At 40.9% G+C, this 19,729-nt stretch overlaps 1 protein-coding gene across 18 annotated transcripts in view; it reads left to right on the top strand.

Moving 5' to 3' along the window:
* The window catches only part of LOC118393683 (diacylglycerol kinase zeta-like), a 121,628-nt gene extending 109,281 nt beyond the window's left edge, over positions 1-12,347 (top strand). For all 18 annotated transcript variants that reach the window (XM_035786653.2, XM_035786654.2, XM_052462000.1 and 15 more), the window contains 6 exons: positions 6,998-7,032; positions 8,257-8,306; positions 8,557-8,677; positions 9,150-9,186; positions 9,321-9,420; positions 11,008-12,347. In XM_035786653.2, coding sequence (XP_035642546.1) covers positions 6,998-7,032; positions 8,257-8,306; positions 8,557-8,677; positions 9,150-9,186; positions 9,321-9,420; positions 11,008-11,124 — 460 coding nt within the window. In that variant the 3' untranslated portion in view covers positions 11,125-12,347. The remainder of the gene's footprint in view (positions 1-6,997; positions 7,033-8,256; positions 8,307-8,556; positions 8,678-9,149; positions 9,187-9,320; positions 9,421-11,007) is intronic.
* Positions 12,348-19,729: the final 7,382 nt, after the last annotated feature.

The following is a 19,729-nucleotide window of genomic DNA, read 5'->3' as shown; positions in this document are numbered from 1 at the left end:
CCAGCAGGCTTGCTTTTCACTTCCTAATAAGAAAAGATTATCCCCATTTTTAAAACCACATTCTGGAGTCTGTTTTTCTGCCGAGCTGCAGCCCTGCCACTTTGCTTGGAACAGAATATAATTCATTGAAATGACCATTCAACAGCAGTGAATCTTGCAGCTTGTGACTTTATGGGCAATCCTGTTGCTTTAGCTCAATTGATTAACATTGTCTATAGTCATGCGGGCAACCTTGATTCTATGACGCAGATCAGTTGATATCTATCAGCTGCTGGGGTCATTGTGGAGAGGTGGAGGAGGAAGGGGGGAGGGGTGAGATCACATAATGAGTAACCTTGCCTGAGACCTGAAGACTGATGTTTATTCCCAGAGCTAATGCCTAGGCATTAGTTCTACTGTAGAAGGGCACACATAAAAGCTTCTGAAGTCCTTCTCCCTGTGATTGGAGAACAACTGTCTGGTTGGTGGAGATGTGTGTGTCTGGACTGTAGAGGCTAGGCTCCTCTAATTATGAGGTGAAGCAGATATTTGCGTAAACTGTGTGTAATCTGCGCTGGATCTCCCTCACACTGACAATCCATTAGCGACAGAGGTTAGGCCAGTGGTTTGGGGCTTGATGTTGCCCAACACATCTTAGCTGCATATTTTGTTCCCACTCTCAAAGGAAATTGCTGCTAGGATCCCAGGGCTTGAACATATGCTTTGCCCGATTGTGATCACTTTTTCTTAACTTTAGTCTGATTCTCTTGTTTCCATACCAACATATATTATTTTTTTCAACCCTGAGAGTGTTCTGTTTGTCACAGGAACTGTAAAGGAACTGATAATGCAGTTTGATGTAATGTAAGACTGGAGTACTCATTACATTTTCATGAAGTGTGGGTGAAACTGAACGGCTTTAGTAAATCAAAGCACACTTTCCTCTTAAGATATATCTTACTTGCATGGTTCTTTTTCAGGAACTGTATCACACACAATACACGGCCTACATATACAGTTGAAGTCGGAAGTTTACATACACCTTAGCCAAATACATTTCAACTCAGTTTTTCACAATTACTGACATTTAATCCGAGTAAAAATTCCCTGTTTTAGGTCAATCAGGATCACCATTTTATTTTAAGAATGTGAAATGTCAGAATAATAGTAGAGAGAATGATTTATTTCAGCTTTTATTTCTTTCATCACATTCCCAGTGGGTCCGAAGTTTACATACACTCAATTAGTATTTTGTAGCATTACCTTTAAATTGTTTAACTTGTGTCCAATGTTTTGGGTAGCCTTCCACAAGCTTTCCACAATAAGTTGGGTGAATTGTGGGCCATTCCTCCTGACAGAGCTGGTGTAACTGACCAGGATTGTAAGGCCTCCTTGCTCGCACACACTTTTTCAGTTCTGCCCACAAATTTTCTATGGGATTGAGGTCAGAGTTTTGTGATGGCTACTCCAATACCTTGACTTTGTTGTCCTTACGCCATTTTGCCACAACTTTGGAAGTATGCTTGGGGTCATTGTCCATTTGGAAGACCCATTTGTGACTAAGCTTCAACTTCCTGACTGATGTCTTGAGATGTTGTTTCGATATATCCACATAATTTTCCTCCCCCATAATGGCATCTATTTTGTGAAGTGCACCAGTCCCTCCTGCAGCAAAGCACCCCCTCAACATGTGCTTCCAGCCCTGTGCTTCACGGTTGGGATGGCGTTCTTCGGCTTGCAAGCCTCCCCCTTTTTCCTCCAAACATTACGATGGTCATTATGGCCAAACAGTTCTATGTTTGTTTCATCAGACCAGAGGACGTTTCTCCAAAAAGTATGATCTTTGTCCCCATGTGCAGTTGCAAACCGTAGTCTGGCTTTTTTTATGGCGGTTTTGGAGCAGTGGCTCCTTCCTTGCTGAGCGGCCTTTCAGGTTATGTCGATATAGGACTTGTTTTACTGTGGATACAGATACTTTCGTACCTGTTTCCTCCAGCATCTTCACAAGATCTGTTGCTGTTGTTCTGGGATTGATTTGCACTTTTCGCACCAAATTACGTTCATCTCTAGGAGACAGAACTTCCTGAGCGGTATGACGGCTGCGTTGTCCCATGGTGTTAATACTTGCGCACTATTGTTTGTATGGATGAACGTGGTACCTTCAGGCGTTTGGAAATTGCTCCCAAGGATGAACCAGACTTGTGGAGGTCTACAATTTTTTTTCTGGGGTCTTGGCTGATTTTGTTTGATTTTCCCATGATGTCAGGCAAAGAGGCACTGAGTTTGAAGGTAGGCCTTGAAATACATCCACAGGTACACCTCCAATTGACTCAAATTATGTCAATTAGCCCATCAGAAGCTTCGAAAGCCATGACATCATTTTCTGGAATTTTACAAGCTGTCTAAAGGCACAGTTAACTTAGTGTATGTAAACTTCTGACCCACTGGAATTGTGATACTGTGAATTATAAGTGAAATAATCTATCTGTAAACAATTGTTGGAAAAATTACTTGTGTCATGCACAAAGTAGTTGTCCTAAACGACTTCCCAAAACTATAGTTTGTTAACAGGAAATTTGTGGAGTGTTTGAAAAATTAGTTTTAATGACTCCAACCTAAGTGTATGTAACCTTCCAACTTCAACTGTAAATACCACATGGCTGGCGCTCTCTCTTTCATCAAATGTGGCCCAGTAGCTGTTGCCTTCATGAGGAGCTTACTCTATGATCCCCTCAGCTTATGAATACTGGACCCATAGCTACCACTTTTTCTTGCTTAGCGTCTGCCTCCTCCACAGTCAACCAGCCTAATGACTAGTGGTGGGGGAAAATTCCCAGCCCTGCCAATGACGTGTGCTAGAAAACAGCTGACACGAAGCCAGCCGCATTTGTCAAGAATTTTAAATATGGAACTTTGACAAGACGCTCAACGTCTTTGATCAAAGTTTTATCTAGAGAGTGAGACTGTAGTGAGGGGTGGCTGGAGACAGACTGGGTAGTTGTGAGAGACTCCTGGGCTGATGAGAGAGACTGTAGGCTCTGTGTGGTTTAATGACCTCTAACAGGGGAAAGCAGGCCCATTAGTAACCCACAGACGTATAGGACTCCCAGACCTTGGGGAAAGACTTGTTACAGGGATTATTTTCTACTAAGATTTACCATGATCAGAATGTGTTGCTTTGCACAGCAAGCATCTGCTCTGTTGCGTCTAATTGTATTGTTTTCCAAGTCCAGGCGATTGTACTGATCAAGGTTTCCAACCGATTAGACCAGGTCTCTCCGACTCTGTTCCTGGAGAGCTACAGTACTGTAGGTTTTCACTCCAACCCTAATCTAACGCACCTGATTCTAATAATTAGCTGGTTGATCACCTGAATCAGGTTAGTTACAACTGGGTTTGGGAGGGTAGCTTTCCAGGAACAGGGTAGCTTTCCACGAGGGTAGCTTTCCAGGAACAGGGTAGCTTTCCACCAGGGTAGCTTTCCGGGAACAGGGTAGCTTTCCACCAGGGTAGCTTTCCAGGAACAGGAAGTTTCAGACGGTTTCTAAAAGAGTATACTCTGTCTGATGAAGATTTTCCTTCTAATTCACTACCATTTTGCCAAATCAAACTAGTACAAATACAGCAGTATTCCACCTGAAAATCAAGATGGGGTTTGTTTTGTAAGATTATAATAATTCTTTATTTATTCACCAAAATCTCTTAATCTTTTAATATAGATATGGTTTTACTAAATGCTTGTTTAGCCATTAATCCTGGTAGATGGCCACTCAGAGCAAGTGGTACAACATCTTCATGACCATTATAGTATCTATTTAGGCAGGGCTTTTTATTCTCAATGAATACAATTTATTTTATTTATTTTATCTTTATTTAACTAGGCAAGTCAGTTAAGAACAAATTATTATTTACAATGACAGCCTACCAAAGGGCAAAAGGCCTCCTGCAGGGATGGGGATGGGATTAAAAATAAATTAAATACAAATATAGATCAAAACACATCACAACAAGGGAGACAACACTACACAAAGAGAGACCTAAGACAACAACATGGCATAGTAGCAACACATGACGACAACATGGTAGCAACACAACATGGCAGCCACACACCATGGTAGCAGCACAAAATATGGTACAAACATTATTGGGCACAGACAACAGCACAAAGGGAAAGAAGGTAGAGACAACAAGCAAAGCAGCCACAACTGTCAGGAAGAGTGTCCATGACGGAGTCTTTGAATGAAGAAATTGAGATAAAACTGTCAAGTTTGAGTGTTTGTTGCAGCTCGTTCCAGCCGCTAAGCGGCAGCACACTGAAAGGACGAGAGAAAAAGGTAGGTGTGTGCTTTGGGGACCTTTACCGGAATGTGACTGGCAGAACGGGTGTTGTATGTGGAGGATGAGAGCCGCAGTAGATAAATAGGAGGGAGTGAGGCCTAAGAGGGTTTTATAAATAAGCATCAACCAGTGGGTCTTGCGACGGGTATACAGAGATTACCAGTTTACAGAGGAGTATAGAGTGCAGTGATGTTTCCTCTAAGGAGCATTGTTGGCAAATCTGATGGTCGAATGGTAAAGAACATCTAGCCGCTTGAGATCACCCTTATCTGTCGATCTATAAATAACGTCTCCATAATCTAGCATGGGTAGGATGGTTATAGGAATCAGGGTTTGTTTGGCAGCTGGGGTGAAAGAGGAGTGATTACAATAAAGGAAACCAAGTCTAGATGTAACCTTCGCCAGCAGCTTTGATATGTGCTGAGAGAAGGACAGTGTACTGTCTTAGCCATACTCCCAAGTACTTGTATAAGGTGACTACCTCAAGCTCTAAACCCTCAGAGGTAGTAATCACACCTGTAGGGAGAGGGGCATTATTCTTACCAAACCACATGACCTTTGTTTTGGAGGTGTTCAGAACAAGGCAGAGAAAGCTTGTTGGACACTAAGAAAGCTTTGTTGTAGAGCGTTTAACACAAAATCCGGGGGGGCAGCTGAGTATAAGACTGTATAATCTGCATATAAATGGATGAGAGCACTTCCTACTGCCTGAGCTATGTTGTTGATGTAAATTGAGAAGAGCGTGGGGCCTAGGATCGAGCCTTGGGGTACACGCTTGGTGACAGACAGTGGCTGAGACAGCAGATGTTCGGACATTATACACTGCACTCTTTGAGAGAGGTAGTTAGCAAACTAGGCCAAAGACCCCTCAGAGACACCAATACTCATTAGCCGGCCCACATGAATGGAATGGTCAAAGGCTTTGGCCAAGTAAATAAAAATAGCAGCACAACATTGCTTAAAATCAAGGGCAATGATGACATAATTGAGGACCTTTTAAGGTTGCAGTGACACATCCATAACCTGAGCGGAAACCAGATACCAGAGAGAATACTATAGACATCAAGAAAGCCAGTCATTTGATTATTGACAAGTTTTTCCAACACTTTTGATAAACAGGGCAAACCAGAAATAGGCCTGTAACAGTTAGGATCAGCTTGATCTCCCCCTTTAAATAAAGGACAAACCGTGGCTGCCATCTAAGCAATGGGAACCTCCCCAGAGAGGAGAGTCAGGATAAAAAGGTCAGAGATAGGCTTGGCGATTATAGGGGCAGCAACCTTAAAGAAGAAAGGGTCTAAACCATCTGACCCAGATGTTTTTTGGGGGTCAACTTTAAGGAGCTCCTTTAGCACCTCAGACTCAGTGACCGCCTACAGGGAGAAATTTTGTAGCGGGGCAGGGGAAAAAGGGGGAATAGCATTTTGGCTTGTTGCAATAGAAGCGGTAGGAGATGAGGAAATGTTGGACGGGCAAGGAGGCATGGCTGAGTCAAATAGGAATCCTGACTTAATGAAGTGGTGATTAAAAAGCTCAGCCATGTGTTTCTTGTCAGTAACAACCACTTCAACTTTAAGGGGCATGGGCAGCTTTGAGAAGGAGGGTTTATTCTCCAGGTCTTTAACCGTTTTCAAGAACGTCTTGGAGTTAGACCCACTGAGAGAGAGAACTGCTCTTTAAACTAACTAACTTTGGCCTCCTGGATAGCCTGAGTGCACTTTTTTTTCTCATTTGCCTGAATGAGAGCCAGTCAGCGTGAGTATGCATGTGCATGTAACTCTGTAAGATCACTGTCAAACCAGGGGCTGAACCTGTTTTTCATTCTCATTTTCTTTATGGGGGCATGTTTGTTAACAATATCACTGACGATATCAATGGTCTCTGACCCTCTAATGTTCTTTATATATTCACACCTTTCATACCAATTATTATTGTTCTGCTCTGTACTAATAACAAAGATGAAGAACCAATCTTTAGGCCAGCCTGAGAGAGGTGGGGTTGACCAGGAAGTCAGTAGAATAATTTGTCTGGTCAGTACAGGGCCTGCTCCTCAGACAGTCAGTCTCGGCTTCACTGTTCTTGCTTGTGTGCGTTTGATGTTACAGTCTTGTGTCAGTTCTCAGTGGATTAGTGTGTGGGGGATTTGGCTTCCGGCAAACAGACAGCCCAGCCAGGATCAGACAGTAACATAACCCGGAGTGACAGCAGGGAGGCCTAAGAGCTGCCTCTCCGTCCACTCACACTGCCTTACTGACACAGCTCTGTGTGTGTGTGTGTGTGCGTGTGTGAGTTTGGCTGAAACAGAATGGAGGAGAGGGAGGGAGGGAGGGGGAGCTCTTTTGGCTGCAAACACACGCATTAGAATCTTTTACCTTGGGCTAGTTGGCAGGCAAGGGACGCCTGGAAAAACAGAGCACATCAAGGGACTGTATAATTAACCCCACCAACTCTCCTCTGAACCAACACCAAATCCATGCAACCGAAGTAAGTCTTTTTTTTGGGGACATTTCATTTTGTTTTGTGGATTTGGTTTGTTTGAGTTTTTTTCCTATCATGGATGTTTGCTATGAAAACCCAAGGGGTGCAGAGAGATGGGCTTTACATGCATTTGTTTTGTAGACTGAGAAGTTAACTGTTTGTTTTATATCCCTTTAATTGTCCTGTTCTCGATCTCCCCCAGGTCGGAGAAGAATTCACTGTGCAATACAGACAAAGGTAAAACAAACACACTTTGAATTGTTAACACTAGGTGATTATAAATTGACGCAGTTAACTTGGCAGCAAGTGGATGTGGGCCAATCGGTGCCCACAACTGTTTTGCTCCCGTGCTTGATGTTTTGAAAAATCAAGGTTTTAGAAACTGATATCCACCGCCAGCTAATTCCTGTCAGAATGAAGTTTCACTATGAATAATGCCGATGTCGAACGATTAGAGCCTGGTGGTTTTTTGAGCTGGATTCAAGAGGTGGCTAAAAACTTCTTAGCCTTTGTGGCCCTGCTTGAACATGCCCCCGCAAGTTCACCTGCCATCATGCAAAGGGTTTTACCCCCCCCAACAAACAAAAAAAAATCTTGGCACTTAAGATATGCATTTCACGGCATTTGAACTAGAGTGCTGCGGGGAAGGGTTATTAAAATTCACACAACACATTAGCGTTCAAGTCCATCTCTCAAAGATTCTGGCGTGAGCCCAGTCGGGATATATTCTCAAGACCTGACTTGGCATCTCTTGAGTTGTTTTCTTTAAAAAATATATATATACATATATATTTCCAGTAGCAGCCCCTTTCTAATTCTGGTTGTTCAGCTCTGACAGCAGGATTCTAGAGCATATCTTCAGACGCAGACGTTGTGGTAGCAACTGTTTGACTTGCAGAGCTGGCTAACTGAGATTTGGGAGAATGCTGTGGGGAATTTTGAGTTGACTGTTTTCCTGCCTTGGCGGAAAACATGCAGATGGGTGGATTAGGGTAAATAATCTACAAAGGGCATTTTGGTGCTTTGAACAAGGATTTGCCATATTGAGACTGAACCCAAGAACTCAACAGGCGCTAATGTGATTATCTGTTTTAATTTAAAACGTTTCATGATCCAGTGTTTAAATACTGGGTTTCTACTGAAAGCAGCAACCTGCATGTTGCTCTCATTACTACCCATGTTAGCTGACTAAATAGAATGATGTTTTTGCTCGTCAATTCAGTTTGAGGTTCCTTTCCCAAGACTGTCAGTCTTACATAAGATATATAGTACAGATAGTACTAAAACCAAACAAGCAAGTGCCCCGTAAAGAACTATTAATGAACACTGGCACTCTGCTCAGATCTTTCCCCAATGGACACTGTCATGTATTATGGTCTGCTGTTGTTATGACTACTGAATCTATAGCCTCCTCTCATATCACTACCTTCTTACTGTACACATATTTCTCATTACTTACAGTATCACCAGAAGTGTTGATTGAATGTGTGAAGAGCAAGGACCATCTGAAGGTGAGTGGCAGCCACAGTGGCCAGTGGATTTGCTCACTGCATATAGTTCTACATACTGTATAGTGAATGTAGGCTCACTAATTGATACAGTCGACAAGGGAATGATGATCACTTCTGTCATGACTTTACCTCAGGGTAAGCATTTCTCTAGTCGGCAATGAATAAAAATGCAGTCTATTCCCCCATTCCTCTAGACATGCAGTCACTTTCCCCACGCCTCCAGTCATAACAATGTGCCCTCTTCTCCCAGCTGAAGGAGCTGCACAAACTGGGAGCCGACCTGTCAGTGCAGGACCCCTCAGGGTGCACCCTGCTCCACTATGCTGTGGACACTGGTAGCAAGGACACTGTCAAATACATCCTGGACAATGGTACGGACAAGGCAATACACATTTATGTGTTCTATTTAAGTCTGTGGGTAGGACATCCCCCTCACAATACTGAATCATTCGGTGGTATTTCCCAAAGTGAGTCTGTGACCCTTAAATATCAACTATGTGTCAGAAGTTAACCCAGCACGGTAGGCTCTATGTTTTATAAAAGTAGAATTATGTTCCAGGTGTGGAATACCATATATTTCAGGGTCATGAGCATTGTTTAAGACAAGCCACAGCGCAGATACATCTCACTCTGTGTACGCTTGATGACGTTTATGGAGTCTTTCTGGCTCAACAACGAATGTTACATTCCAATATTTGAAAAGGGAAATGTTTTCTGTCAAATTCCTCCTGCACCAGCTTTTTGCTACTTTATAAAAGTAGTACCTTGGAGCATTGCAATTGGTTTAGGGACATGCTTTGAAATGTCTTTCTCTCCCCCCCCATGCCCCCTCCCAAAAAACAGCACCCACAGATATCCTGGATGTAACAGAAAAAGAAAAGTAAGTTTAAGACATGGATTTTGAAATGCTCATTTTACACATATTCTCTGTGATGTATCTAGTTAAAGTTTTTTAAATAGAAAGTTACACCCATTGGATCTACTCTTGTCTGTCTTTCTCTCTCTCGGTCTCAGTGGGGAGACAGTGTTGCACAAAGCAGCGTCACTGTGTCAGAGGACTATCTGTCACTACCTGGTAGAGGCAGGGGCATCCCTCATGAAGACCGACTTACAGGTGAGAGCAACGTTCCGTCTTCCCTCATTGCTTTACTCTTTATTTGGCCAAAATAAACCAAGTTGATGCTTAGGTTACCCCTGAGAAGGGTTTTCTACAGTGGATAGGGCGACAGGTAGCCTAGCGGTTAAGAGTGTTGGGTCCGAAAGGTCGCTGGTTCAAGTCCCTGACCCGACTAGGTGAAAAATCTGCCGTTGTGCCCTTGAGCAATGTACTTAACCCTAATTGCTTTTGTAAGTCGCTCTGGATAAGAGCGTCTGCTAAATGACTAAAATGGATAAGTGGTGGGTATAGAATGGCCTAATCATCATCTAGAAGGAAAATTAGCTCGTCTTTCTTATGACAAGCTAATTATACACCGGGTGAGGGAGTATTACAGCGGTGCCCTCTGAACCAAACTTTCCAGATGCCTGCAAAGTCCATTAAAGTACTTACCTCCAAGTGGCTCCATCATAAAAATGTATTATGTGTTTACCCTCTCTTGCAGAGATAGACAACTGGATACATTTGTTTCAGTGTGTGGAAAAGCAGTTGGAGCATAACGCTTACATTTTTTACTACAGTATTTCACAAGCATCCTCCTTCTGAAGACGTTGGTTTTTATCTCAGATGGTTTTTGTCTCAGATTTCGGGTCCTGGAAGGCTCAGACTTTACCACATTTCAGATTTCTTGATTTTCATGTCAAGGCTTGAAGAATTTTCTCATACAAAATCTCACTGCCAAGTGGTGTGTCTGCAATGTAGTGTCTCTCATACTGTAAACAACCGGCAGAATGCTTGAGGTGTCCCTGGGGAGGAGTGTAGTCCTGGCCAGTCAGTTCTATCATGCATTGAACGTACTCTGGCACTGTAGCTCTCCTTGAAATGAAACATTCCCATGACATTTAGCCACTCAGCAACCTCCCTCTAGCCTGTACACCCCCCCCTCTCTCTCTCTCCCTCTGCCCTCAGTGAGCTAGCAGTGAGTACAAGCAATGATGAAAAATGTAATCTTGCAGGATTTGTCTGATTCACACCCTGTGGCCTTGGGATGCAGTTCAGCCTGGCTTTCTTTCCTCTCCGCCGTCTCTTCATCCTGCCACCCTTTCTGCCTGTCGGTCTTTCTCACTCGCAATACATTCACTCTTGGCCTTGAGATGTCAGCATATCTTAGCAATTACTTTTCCTGTCTTTTTGTCTCACCCTCTCGCCATGTTCTCTTCTCTCTTATTTCTCTCTTGTGAGTTTGGTTGGGGTCTGCTCTTAAAAAAACAAGCACTTAGAAATAATTGATTTTGTGCAATCTTAAATGGTACAGGAGCTCTTGGATGAATCAGAACACCTTTATTGAGTCTAAAAACATTCTAGATCTGCTTTTGCACACCGACATTTGGTGAATATTCACTGTTGATAACTGGAAATATTAAATCTAAACCATGATGAAATCTGAATACAAATGATTCCTACAACTCAAAAATAATTGCAGACTGATCTTTGACTCTGCGGCTTAATGTTTAGACCTCAGGAGAAATAGATGCTGCCTTAATTAAAGTTGGGTTCTTCATTGCAGCCTTTCATGTTGAGCAAGTTGCCTCTCTTCTGCTGCAGGGTGACACACCAAAGCATCGTGCAGAGAAGGCCAAGGATGCAGAGCTGGCAGCCTACCTGGAGAACCGGCAGCACTACCAGATGATCCAGAGAGAGGACCAGGAGACAGCCGTGTGACTCTGCTCCCTGACCTCCAGCACCACTTCCCTATCACCTAACCCTGTGCCAAACCTACTTTAGCTAAAAAAGGAAGCTCACCAGAGAAGACGGTCAAAAGGGAGCCAGTGTTGTATTCTCCTGCAAGGGAGTTGGTTGGAGTTCTACCAGATGAGAGATTCGTCAGGTCCACCATGTGAGATGCTTGTGACCAGTGGACTTGATTATTGCACTGCCCCCAAAAAAAAGTGTATGTTTTATGTCGGAACACTTGGAAGAGATGGTTCTTCTGTTTCATTTTTCCCCCCAGGTTGTGTTGCACTTGCAATCCACCTAGACTGAATGTTGAAATGGTTATGTAGAGAATTGTGCTCCCAGGTTTTAGGACAGGAGCTTTGGGTAATTGACTGCCTTGGTAATTGTATTATTATACGCTCCGATGGAGCTGTATCTCTCTGTGTCTATACAAGCAGCGTGAGCGTTTCAACCGTACGGATCACAATGACTCAGTGGATTTCAAAAAGGGTATTAACACTCTGATCCGTAGGCCAGCTGTCTTTAAGGCTACCAAAAAATGTCATTATTTTGATGACGGTTTTATTTGTTTATAGTACTGCTGTTGATTATTTTTTTTTGATTGATTGATTGATTGATTTGTCCACCCATAATGCAGTGTAATGGGATAAAACGATCCACAAAAGTGGGGAATTTTTTACGTAACACTTCTCATCACCAAACGATTTGAATTGAATAGATCAATATTGTTCTACCTTATGGTCACAATGTTTCTTTTATTTCTTAGTGTTAATAAGGATATTTGGTACTGTACACTTGTCGTAGTAGCTCTGTGTTAAAGCAGTGTCTGCACCTCAGCTCCAATTGCCTTGATTTTCTTATTTTGTTGGCTGATTCGTTTGTATTTAATGTACTTAATTATGTCATGGTGTATTTTTATAGCATTTTTAAGCAGATTGATGTTTATATAATTTGTACATATTATAAATGTAACATTTTTGTGTTTGGTCATTACTTACTATAAAATGTGCATTTTCTATGTATTTGTTTCAGAACTACAAAGCATTTCTTCTCTCATGTTGTTACAGAAGTCAAAGGCGTATTTATTCACCTCAACATTTTTTTTACCGATTTATGTTCAGCGAACTCAAAAAATGTTCCGACGGTTTGGGTTGTAAATCTACAAGGTGTTTGTTGTTGTTTTTTACATTAAAAAAATATAATAATCATTTTTCTTCATAATAACCATCAATTTGAGGTTGCTATTTATTTTCCATAGTTATAATCTCTGTTAAAATATGGCTGGTCATTTAAAACAGAACTATAATCAAACTTAAGTTATAAAGACCTGTGATGGTGTTCATGTTACATTTGCGTAGAGAGCTAGGGGAAGGAATTGGTCTCATTCCAAAAGCCATTCTTCTCTATAACTAGTTTAATGTAGAGCCACAGTAACTGTGGATCTACTGTATTTTGTCAGATTGAAATGAGTTATTTCTCTGGATGTTTTCTTAAAATGATTTAATCGCTAAACATACTTGTAAAACAAACTTGTAAACACATTTAACAAGGTACACCGTTTCATATGCACATTTTTGCTGGATTCTGTTTGTTGTCAAAAGTTTCTAGTTTTGACCTTTGAAACAATCCATCGTGCCAACTAAGATGCATTTCATTGTAAATCATTGCTGTTCTCTATTATGGCCAGATACATTTCTTAATGTATGACTGAATCAGTTTCTGTGATAGGAAATATGTTGTCAGTCCTCTAGTGTTTCTAATTCCAGACTGATGATAACAACATATTTTTTTATTTGATGATGAAAAGTAAATTAACTGTGTAGTTCTACATCAGTTATTACGCCTCGTACGTAATCATATGTTCTCACAGAATTGTTTTTTTGAATTAATTGAATTTTTAACAATAGAAAACATCCACATACAAACGACAACACACAGACGCACACAAACATCCACAACATCACCCCTGCCTAGACCCACCTGCTCACACCCCCCATCTCCAGCGACCGCATCACTCTCCGCCACACAGCCTCAAAGTGCACCATTTCGTTTCATGGTCACACTGGTTGTCAGCATTTTCATTTTCAATAATGAAGACAGTAGGCCCCCCATTTAGATGACTTCACTATAATTGAAATATCATGTTAGCCTTGAGGCTGAGAAGATTGGATATCATCATTTGAGGCATTTATGATTATACTGCATACTGAAAGAGGTGCATGTTTGATTAGGTTATGTAAAATATATCCTCTTGTTCAGAGACTGACATGGATTTATATAATTTGGATGTATATTAACATCAGGTTTTTATTGAAGCCTTATCTACCTGCACTATTTTGTATGTTTCATGTATTTGAGGATCTGGACCAAGTTAAACAACTGTAGTTCAATGTGATCTTGGAAAGTACACCGTGGAATCATTATAATAGTGTTTTTCCCAACTTGCAGTATATATTTGTCCATTTCCAATGGAAATATAGATTAAAACAGCATTAGGATATTCACATTTATCAGAGGTTTTCTAAATCCGTTTCCAGTCTCATACCATTGGGGATTCTGATTATGTAGTATGCACAGTGCGTGTTGTTGTTGATTGACAGACTTTTATGGAGGCCTTGCATGATCTTTCCTCAAAGAGATGATTTGTGCCACCAAACACAAAAAAAATACATTATTGTAAATGTCGTCATTATTTTCTTTTTGTATTCTTTTTTTTCTTTTTCTTTTTACTTATACAGGTAAGTCGGTTAAGTTTTTTTTTTTTTTTTAAATGACGACTTGTAGACAATATTGAATCAATTATGAAATGGTCACGTCAGATTTCTAATGAACATATACAGACAGTGCTTTCGCAAAGTATTCAGACCCCTTGACTTTTTCCACATTTTGTTACGTTATGGCCTTATTCTAAAATGGGTTAAACTGTATTTTTCCCTCATCAATCTCCACACAATACCCCATAATGTCAAAGCAAAAACAGGTGTTAAGACATTTTGCCAATATATTACAAATAAAATACTGAAATATCACATTTACATAAGAATTCAGACCCTTTACTCAGTACTTTGTTTGAACCACCTTTGGCTGCGATTACAGCCTCAAGTCTTATTGGGTATGACGCTACAAGCTTGGCACACCTGTATTTGAGGAGTTTCTCCCATTCCTGTCTACAGATCCTCTCAAGCTCTGTCACTTTGGATGGGGAATGTCGCTGCACAGCTGTTTTCAGGTCTCTCCAGAGATGTTAGATTGGGTTCAAGTCTTGACTCTGGCTCGGCCACTCAAGGACATTCAAAGACTTGTCCCAAGCCACTCCTGAGATGTCTTGGCTGTGTACTTAGGATCGTTGTCCTGTTGGAATGTGAACCTTCGCCCCAGTCTGATGTCCTGAGCACTCTGGAGCAGGTTTTCATCAAGGATCTCTCTGTACTTTGCTCCGTTCATCTTTCCCTCAATCCTGATTAGTCTCCTAGTCCCTGCTGCTGAAAAACATCCCACAGCATGATGCTGCCACCACCATGCTTCACCGTAGGGATGGTGCCAGGTTTCCTCCAGACGTGACGCTTGGTATTCAGGCCAAAGAGTTCAATCTTGGTTTCATCAGAACTGAAAATCTTGTTTCTCATGGTCTGAGTCCTTTTGGTGCCTTTTGGAAAACTCCAAGCGGGCTGTCATGTGCCTTTTACTGAGGGGTGGCTTCCGTCTGGCCACCATAAAGGCCTGATTGGTGGAGTGCTGCAGATTGGTGGAGTGGTTGTCCTTCTGGAAAGTTCTCCCATCTCCACAGAGGAACTCTGGAGCTATGTCAGAGTGACCATTGGGTTCTTAGTCACCTCCCTGACCAAGACCAGCTATAGGAAGAATCTTGGTGGTTCCAAACTTCTTCCATTTAAGAATGATGGAGGCCACTGTCCTGGGGAACTTCAATGCTGCAAAAATTGTGCTTCAACACAATCTTTTCTCTGAGCTCTACGGACAATTCATTCGACCCCATGGCTTGGTTTTTGCTCTGACATGCACTGTGGGACCTTATATAGACAGGTGTGTGCCTTTCCAAATCATGTCCAATCAATTGAATTTACCACAGCTGGCCTCCAATCAAGTTGTAGGAACATCTCAAGGATGATCAATGGAAACAGGATGCACCTGAGCTCAATTTTGAGTCTCATAGCAAATGGTCTGAATACTTATGGAAATAAGGTATTCTTTTTTTTATACATCTGCAAGAATACAAAATTAAAAGTTTTTGCTTTGTCATTATGGGGTATTGCGTGTAGATTTATGAGAAAAAAATAATCGATTTCAGAATAAGGCTGTAACGTAACACAATGTGGAAAGTCAAGGGGTCTGATTACTTTCCGCATGCACTGTATGTCCAAACCTACCACTGGAATTAAACATGCCAAAATGTACAGAGGAAAACGTTGCTCAAACATTTTACATTCTAAAAGTCAGAAACACTTGTTGAATAAGTAAGGTTGCTCATGATTCATCTTGACATCACTATCTAAGGGGCAATGCATTTATTAATAATCATGCCTCATTTGATATCCTGGTGAAAGTTGCCTTGGAAACTAAAGACAGCATCTCTCCACAGCATCTTATCTATCGTCTATGATCTACCAGATTGTAGCAGTATTTTTTTGGTGTTTAAGTTTCATCAGAAAATATTTTGGCAACAGCAGAGGAAAGGCAAAACGGAGCATGTAGTACAAAGTTACCTCTTCAAATCGAGTTGAATAACCTCAGCCTTACAGTAGTATGTTTTGTGCGCTTGTACTACAGTATACAGATTTGAATCTGACCCAGAGACTTGCTATCACATCCCAAGCTATTTTTTGACATGCCCATCGCTCCATAATGAGTTTTACTCTTGTCGTGTAATTTTCTGTACATTTAACTCAGCCATGTCAACATCTCACATTGTCACCTTAGCTTTGCGTAGTGCCTTTACCCATAGTTTACGTTGAACAGAAAATACAAGGCTATTATTATCAGACACTATTTCATGTCATGAGCTCTATCCTGTTATGGTGTGCGCAAGTAAACACTTCCCATAGGTGTTATCACCAAATAATTGATTTTCTATTTCAAATGACACATTCCCCAACATGATATGTTAAATGCTAATTTAAAGATGCGTTATAGCCCCACGTTCCATGTTGTCGACTACTGCAAAGAGCACCCTCTCCCATCGTCATTTCCGTATGTCCGCTGATTTTAAAAGTACTATCTTCAGCAGAAATCCACTGTCTTTGAATTACGTACAAGTGGAAAGTGCTCTTTGGAATGGCAGGAGCGTGGAACTACCAATGCTATAACTGCATTAACGCAAAACTGTATTAGTGTTCAGTTGCATGAGTGCAATGCAAGCAGGGCTTACAGTGACTGAATGGGGTCAGACAATTTAAATGCCTCTTTTATGACATTTTTAAGGGAGCTGCAGTAGAACAAGGAATGGTAGTTTATGTATATTATCTGTGCTTTGTTTTGAGTTGCTGTGCAATTCAGGTGCGAGAGTATCTATCACAATTAAAATAAATAAATAGAGAGAACATTTAAATTACTGTGCAATATTGTGTTTTTTTTCTTTATTCAAAAATATGCCATTTTTTTTTACTTCATATAAATAGTGACCAAAACGTGATGGACAGACTGGTGTGCAATGTTGACGATATCAATCTGTATATTTGTTTCTATTGGCTGATTTGTATTTTTTGTTTTTTTGTTATCTGCTTGGGGGAAACAAATAATAAAGGATGGTACTTAAACAACTGTATTTATTGTAATGACTTTCTTGTGAGTGTTGATTCTATTTATCCTTTTGGTAAAAGTGCACTTCTTAATAACCCTGCATTTGTATTTATTGTAATGACTTTCTTGTGAGTGTTGATTCTATTTATCCTTTTGGTAAAAGTGCACTTCTTAATAACCCTGCATTTGTATAAGGTCCTATTAATATTTTTCAGCTACCTCAGGTGACCTACTGCACAAGTGATGATTGTTACTGTAGACTGACTGATAAGAATGGAGTCCACCTCAACTGTCTGTTAGCCTGGTTCTTTTCAAAGTTTCCTTGTACACAATGAGGGGTTCAATGGGAGGTGGTATACGGGATTTTGGAGGTGGTATAAGGGTTGACATACGGCTAGGGTTAGCAGTCTAACCCAAACACACAATGTTTTTAAAAGCGGTTAGAAGTCCACAGTTTGGAGTGTACCCTCTTGTAATTTGAGGAAAACAACCTCAATAATTACTGATGAAATTCAAGGGCTTGTGATTTAATACAAATGTTTATTCCTCACAATCAGAGGCTATCAAGACAAAATGCCAGCTAATCTATCTATTAATTTGGTGGACTCATGACAGCGATCAAATGGACTATGTTGCATCTTCATTTTATTATTGAGCCTTTATTTAGCCTTGCAATGTTACATGTTCTGTCTGGATGATAGCATTGGCTCATATGAGACACTGGTTTCGACCAATCCTGAACGCCCAACCACATAAAGCCATTGAGGTGCAAGTATTGAAAGCCTTTTGAGACTGCACATTTCCCATCATTTGTTGCAAACCATAAAGCTACCCACACCTGTAAAACATTTTTTTTTTGTACAAGGATCTGGTAAAAACAAACCGTCCTCATAGGCCATTCGCGGCTCCCTAATCCCTGGCTGCAAGACCAGCTCAAAAGATATCAACAACTGAGATAAAGACCTCAAAGATTCCCTGAGGCCTAAACCCAGTGCTCAGACAGAGCATAGAGCAGTGTATACAGAGTGGTATGTAAGCAAAGCTTGATGGTCCAACCCAGTGAGACAAACTGCCATTTTTGTAAAAATGTCTGAAGGAAAGTAATAATGATAGTTAAATGCCTCGGTGTTGCAACATGCAATGTGTTTGAAAATGATGAGTCATGTAAGTCAGAGCTGATTCATAGTGTATCGTCTGGAATGATTCAATACTGTAATTGGATACTGACTAGTTACTGCTGGATGTTGTATTGGATGTGTGTTTATCAGTTTGGTCCATTTGTGAAATTGAACAGCTTCTTTCCCCTTGCTCTGACTCATTGTTGGCATGCTATCCAACTGGCAATTGGAAATGTCCCTGTCTATGGTTCAGATTCTGGTCTGATCGCTATTGTGGTCCTGACTCACCTCCCCTGCCCTCCTGGGATTACCAAATCACATGGCCCGAGGTCACAGAGTTATCTTGGATATACTGTACATCGATACTAGATAACATGTAGACACATACTGAATACATTGTCTGTTATCAGTACAGTCATCTAGTTATTGAAAATGTGGTTATTTACTGTAAAACACTGTCAGCCTATCTAGGCAACACACTGTTACTCTGCCCTGTGGTCGAGCATTTGCTTACACTAGAGGAGGCTGGTAGGAGGAGCTACAGGAGGACGGACTCATTGTATGTGGCTGAAATTGAATAAATGGTCAAACCATGTGGTTTCCATATGTTTGACACCATACCATTAATTCCATTACAGTCTTTACAATGATCCCGTCCTCCTATAGCTCCTCCCACCAGCTTCCTCTGGCTTACACGTGGTGTTTATAAATGGCTCTTATCCAGTATCCCTGTCTAATGGAAGCTGTTGTGTGACAATAAGCTCTCTGGGTACAAAATCAGAGGTGGCCAGGAATTATAGGGCAAATGACTGGTCAATCCCTCCTGTCCTCCTGTATAGCATTTACTGTGGAGTGGTGGAAAAGGTACCCAATTGTCATACTTGAGTAAAAGTATAGATACCTTAATAGAAAGTAAAAGTCACCCAGTAAAATACTACTTGAGTAAAAGTCTAAAAGTATTTGTAAGTATCAAAAGTAAAAGTATGAATCATTTAAAATTCCTTCTATTAAGCAAAGCAGGCAGGATCATTTTCTTGTTTTTAAACTGTATGTATGGCAAGGGGCACACTCCAACACTCAGATATAATTTGCGAAAGATGCATTTGTTTAGTTAGTCAGCCAGATTAGAGGCAGAAGGGATGACCATGTGTTGTCTGGATAACTGCATGAATGGGACCATTTTCCTGTCCTGCTAAGCATTCAAAATGTAACGTGTTATTTTGGGTGTCAGGAAAAATACCTTATTTTCATTAGGAATGTAGTGAAGTAAAAGTAAAAGTTGTCACACTGATATGTAAAGTACATATTCTTTTAAACTACTTAAGTAGTACTTTAAAGTATTTTTACTTAAGTACTTTACACCACTGCATTTCTGGTGCCTACATCCCTAGGCATTCTGTCGGCACCATAGAATAATATCATCTGTCTATGGTAGGTAGTCTGAGCACGTCACTCTGCTTTCCTTTCTCTGTGGTAATGTCTGGTGGTGAAATTGATATGGGTATATATAGCAATCAATGTATTTTTAATTATCAAGCATAAAAAAAATACTTGTAGCTTCGAAAGACTAGAACAATGACTGAGACATAATAATTTAGGCTTCTAGGGATTCACAAAAATAAAACAAAAAGTTTATACCCTAGGCTAGGGGTTGCGCGGTTAGGTGTCTCTTGACCCGTAATCATCACGTGGGTTAGTGATGTCACTAGGTGGTTAAT

This window comes from Oncorhynchus keta, chromosome 14 (assembly GCF_023373465.1).
Source record: "Oncorhynchus keta strain PuntledgeMale-10-30-2019 chromosome 14, Oket_V2, whole genome shotgun sequence".
In the NCBI taxonomy this organism is placed as follows: Eukaryota; Metazoa; Chordata; class Actinopteri; order Salmoniformes; family Salmonidae; genus Oncorhynchus; species Oncorhynchus keta.
The sequence above is the reverse complement of the archived record's forward strand: the minus strand, read 5'-3'. Positions and strand labels throughout refer to the sequence as shown.